The 5,091-nt window shown below is 42.8% G+C and overlaps 1 protein-coding gene across 1 annotated transcript; it reads right to left on the minus strand.

Annotated features, from left to right (window-relative positions):
• Positions 1-340: 340 nt before the first annotated feature.
• LOC138897697 (uncharacterized) lies at positions 341-958 on the minus strand. The gene has a single exon (XM_070183701.1). It carries the CDS (start codon positions 956-958, stop codon positions 341-343), a length of 618 nt encoding a protein of 205 aa, XP_070039802.1.
• Between the last annotated feature and the right edge of the window lie 4,133 nt (positions 959-5,091).

The raw sequence follows: 5,091 nt of genomic DNA on the forward strand, positions 1-5,091 counted from the left end.
CACAACGTCTAGTGAGGATTCCTGGTCCTGTTGAGTCGTTAATGCATAGCTACGATTCTGGTTACCACCTGAACTGGAACCTCTACCTCTGCCTCGTCCTCTACCAGCCGAAGACTAAGACTCGCGCCCCGAAGGATGCACGGACATGGATGATCCTGTTGCTGAATTCGCTGGTTGTGCCATACCCTCTGGAATCTCTATTTCGGCAATCTCGCATCATATGCCCTGGACGTCCACTTGAAGAACAAGCATCGGAACCAGCTCGGCATTGGCCCAAGTGTCCTCTACCGCAGATGGCACACTATGGTGGAAATGGCCATGTCTTCCCCAAACCTTGCTGTCACTGCAAACTTGACGCCTGGAGGCTTTCACCTGGTACTGACTGAGTATAACAGTCATACCTGTAACCCTGTAACTGAGGTGGCGGAGGCCTAGGTGGCCGTTCGAAGTACTGGGGTCTATACCTACCCTGAGACTGCTTCTGAGACCTGGAAAATCTCATCCTCTTACGATGCCCTGACTCGGTCCTCTTCGTACCCTGCAGCTGATGCCTACCCCTTTCTATATTCTGGGTAAATGCCTGAATTCGAGAGATATCCATACTATCCTGCAATGCAGCGGTGGCACATGCCTCGATCAACTTTGGGGCCAGCCCTGCTATAAACCTGTGGATCCTGTCCCGCATAATAGCAACTATGGATGGTGCATATCTGGCCAATGAGACAAAACGAAGACTATACTCTCGAACACTCATATTGCCCTGCTTGAGGGCTAGAAATTGATTGACTTGGTCTTGTCGGATCTCTCGCGGTAAGTACTTATCAAGAAAGGCATCTGAAAAATTCTCCCAATTAGCTGGAGGTGCATCACGTCCCCTGGACCTTTCCCATCCCTCGTACCAAAGGATGGCTATATCTCGGTGTCGAAAAGCTGCTAGCTCAACTACCTCTTTCTCCATTGCATGCATAACCCGAAAGATCCTGTGAAGCTGATATATGAAATCTTGCAGGTCCTCCCTCTGATCTATCCCCGTGAACTTTGGTGGACTCAAAGCAATAAACCTTCGGACCTTTGAAATCCTAGACCCTTAGAAGATCCTGCACTAGTGGATGCCCTAGCCTGTTGCTGGGTAGCTACCAACTGTGTCAACAAATGCACCGCACTCCTCAAGTCCTGATCTGATGGAAGCGGAGGGGGAACTAGATGTGCAATATCCCTAGGAATCTCCTCGGGTGGCGGAGGAACCGGTAATGGCTGGGTAGGGGTCTTTCCCTGGGCCTCAGATTGGGCCCCATCTACTTGGGGTACCCTGCTAGTCCCCTCACCTACTGGTGTTTCTCTCCTCTAGCTAGCTGTAGTCTTCCTAGTTACCGTCATCTGTGCATGCAAATGCCAACACGTAAGTTTAACTCAAATTCCCTATAACTCGGTGCTACAGCACAATTTAGATTTGAAAGAAGGGTAACCAACTCCTAAATTCTCTGTAGTCCCCTGCTTATATAATGTGGTGCACCACATATCTATAAACAAGACCCTACTAGACAAGGCTTGTAGACTCCCTATGATAGAACTGCTCTGATACCACTTTTGTCACGCCCCGAGCCTGTGGGTGAGACCGGCACCTGGTGCCTCACCTATCCCTACGTACCACTTACAACTAAGAGACTCTGAACATGTAATGTCATACTTTGGCCATGGGCCACATTACAAGATAATGTGCGAAGCAAAATATAAAACTGAATAGAGACTAACGCTGACTAAATGTCGATATAAAGTTGGGTCGGCAAGGCCGCCATAACTACAACAACTGACAAGCCAACAAAATATGCGTACAGGGCCTATAAACCCAACATACTGCACTAACTGATAGGATATGTCTACAAGCCTCTACTGATGGATGTACTATGATTAGAACAGGGCCCCGACCTACCCATAGCCTATATATATATATATACACAAAGCTTCTAGACCCGGCAACTCCAAAGGGCATGGACCTTACCGATAAAGCTGAACTCGGGCAACACCTAGAACTGAATAGAGACCAGAGCTGACTAAATGTCGACATAAAGCTGGGCCGGCAAGGCCGTCATAACTACTACAACTGACAAGCCAACAAAATATGCGTACAGGGCCTACAAGCCCAACATACTGCACTAACTGACAGGATATGTCTACAAGCCTCTACTGATGGATGTACTATGATCAGAGCAGGGCCCCGACCTACCCATAGCCTATATACATATATACAGAAAGCTTCTAGACCCGGCAACTCCGAAGGGCGTGGACCTTACCGATAAAGCTGAACACGGGCAACACCTATTGAGAAGGTCTACCCGTCTGTCTGTCTGAACCTGCACGCATGAAATGCAGCGCCCCCAGAAAGGGACATCAGTACGAAATAATGTACCGAGTATATAAGCCAATATACTGAAAGCCGAAGATGAACTGATAATATAATAACTGAAAGTAACTAGGAGTCAAAGATAATTTGAAGATATGCTCACCTGCTGATACTGACTCAGCTCTCTCAATATAGTAAGTAAAATAGTTGTCCGGCCTTATAGGGCTCGGTATATATATAACTTCTCTGTCGTAGTAGGCTCGCTCATAGGCACTTGGCCATACTACGCTCTGTATCTCGGCCATGTTGGGCTCGCTCATAGGCACTCGGCCACAGTAGGCTCAATATATAACTTAACATCTGATAAGAGGTTGCCCAATATGGGCCTGCCCAACGATTATAGCTCGATGGTAATGAAAATACTATAATACTGTATATATAGGCTCTTTTCTCTCTTGACTGGAAGAAGACCATACTCAATTAAATATGAAGTCTTGATAAGGAGAATACTATAATTTATGAGACCATGATAATGTATATAAATTCCAGAATATGAATATCTCTTTATGCCTCGTTATCAAACTCATGTAATTACGAAATCATGCCAAAATAAAGGATGAGCATAGACTTAACATACCTGGAGTAGGAAAAAATCCGTATGATATTCTTGGAAAAGATTGCACCGTACTCCCTTAGAATCACAAAATCTCACGTTGTTTTTGTGCTAAGAAATCTCGTTGGTTGAAGAAATCATGTTGTAGTGTTTTGTAGGAATTTCTATGAATTTGTAATAGTTTGTAACAAATCACCTTGCTAATCTCCAAAATCTCACGTCTGATTGTAGTATGGTTTGTATTGAAAATCTTAGAATGGAAGTGTTTGGGTAACTAACACATTATTTTGCTTGTAGTATTCTTGGTATTGAAAATCTTAGAAATGAAGTGTTTTGGTAACTAACACATTATTGTCCCACCTAATCAAAATGACTAAGAGTCATATCTTTAGGAAGTGTCTTGCTGCCACGTGGGGATGGGGGTAATTTTAATCTTATCCCCTAACCAATTAATTAATTAGGTAATATTTTGTTATCCGATAATTAACCAATTACCCGCATAATTAAAAATTGACTCAAATTACTTAAAATTCTACTTATTTTTAATATACTTTATACATTATACTATCATGGTCATATGGTATCTTGTATGATACTAATCCATAAATATCGGGTATTATCGCTCGGCCCGTATTTTATCCCAAATCGACAACCTTCAACGAAACTCATTTTCTTCTATTTGCTTACCTTCTGTCCTTCACGAATTTACTCATCATGTGTTTGAAATAGCATAATGCTTATAATCTCAAAAAAATCTCATCCCCGAGTCTACATCAATTTACTGAAGACGAAACTTTAACGTACGAAAAATGCGAGATGTAATACAGAGTTGATTTGGAGGTCCATTGGTAGGTCCAATGAGGATGTGTAATCTACATTGCGTCGGATCGATCGATTCCGCACTATTATTGTCGGGGGATGTGCCATTCGGTAGAGTTGATCTTATTCGTATTCTGATATGATCAATGTGTTACCCATCTATGCTATGAGGAGTTGTGAATTATTGGTTATAATCACACATGGTGCGGTTCTGTTTGGGTATTGTAGCAGGATTTGAGCGAGATGGTTAGTGGGGTGTCGAATGGTTGATTGCGCCTTGGTTATGTTCTCTCCAGACTGTGGTATATTTTGTTATTTGCTTTTCTGTGGTTATGGTCATACACTTCGTGTATTTGATATTGAATTGCATGTAGTTGTTGATTTTGAGCATGGTGGATTGAGGTATTTCATATGGACCCGCATTTCGATGGGGTCACGCATTACAGCTGGGTTATGTCGGGATATTATCCTTTGTGTTAGATTCTCGTGTCTTGGTTCTACTATGTAAGATATGTTTGTAGCATTGCAGTTGTTGAGGTACTTGTTGAACTTGTGGGATGGTTCTCTCGTTTGAGTCATTTTTCATGATTGAGTACATTTGGGTTTTCCTTATTGGTGCAAGGATTGCGTGGGTTGTGGTTATAGGTTTTATTGAGGTGGCATGTCACTAGAGTGGTTGTGTGATGAGATGAGGTCATCAGACCTAGAACGGGTGCCATCGGATTTGTTTGTTGTATATTTGGAAGGATAATGTCGTTGATCGGCTTAGAAATTGGCTATAGTTCTAGTCGAAGGAGATGGATCTCCATGACTTGTTGATCTGATAAGTGGTTATGAGTTTCTATATGCTTCTTTCATCATTGGCAATGTACGAAGGTTTTAGAATGAGGTTTTATTTGATATGAGGTTTATTACCGGTACCGGGTTTGCTTCGAGCAGTTATTGTGGTCGAAATTTATTGCTATGAGTATTTGAGTTATTTGGTATATTATGTGATTGCATCTTGGGTAATAGTTATGGCTTGATACAGCTTGTTCAGACTTATACAGTGTGTAGATGCGAGATTCTGATCTTGTAAGAAATTTCGGATGTTGGAAATTGGATTATGTGGTTTACGGACTAAGGTTGAAGTAATGATCTTCAGTTATATTGTGTTGTCGGGCCTATATGGAATAAGGTGATGTGGGATCACCCCCGGGTACGTGTGTGGTAAGATTTCACGGCGGTTGGATGGCCTTGGAACGACTCTCGGCACGTTCGAGGAAGAATGTATGTTTAAGTGGGGGAGGATGTAACGAACCGACCGATCGTTTTGAAC

The sequence above is a fragment of the Nicotiana tomentosiformis genome, chromosome 8, assembly GCF_000390325.3.
Source record: "Nicotiana tomentosiformis chromosome 8, ASM39032v3, whole genome shotgun sequence".
Classification (NCBI taxonomy): Eukaryota; Viridiplantae; Streptophyta; class Magnoliopsida; order Solanales; family Solanaceae; genus Nicotiana; species Nicotiana tomentosiformis.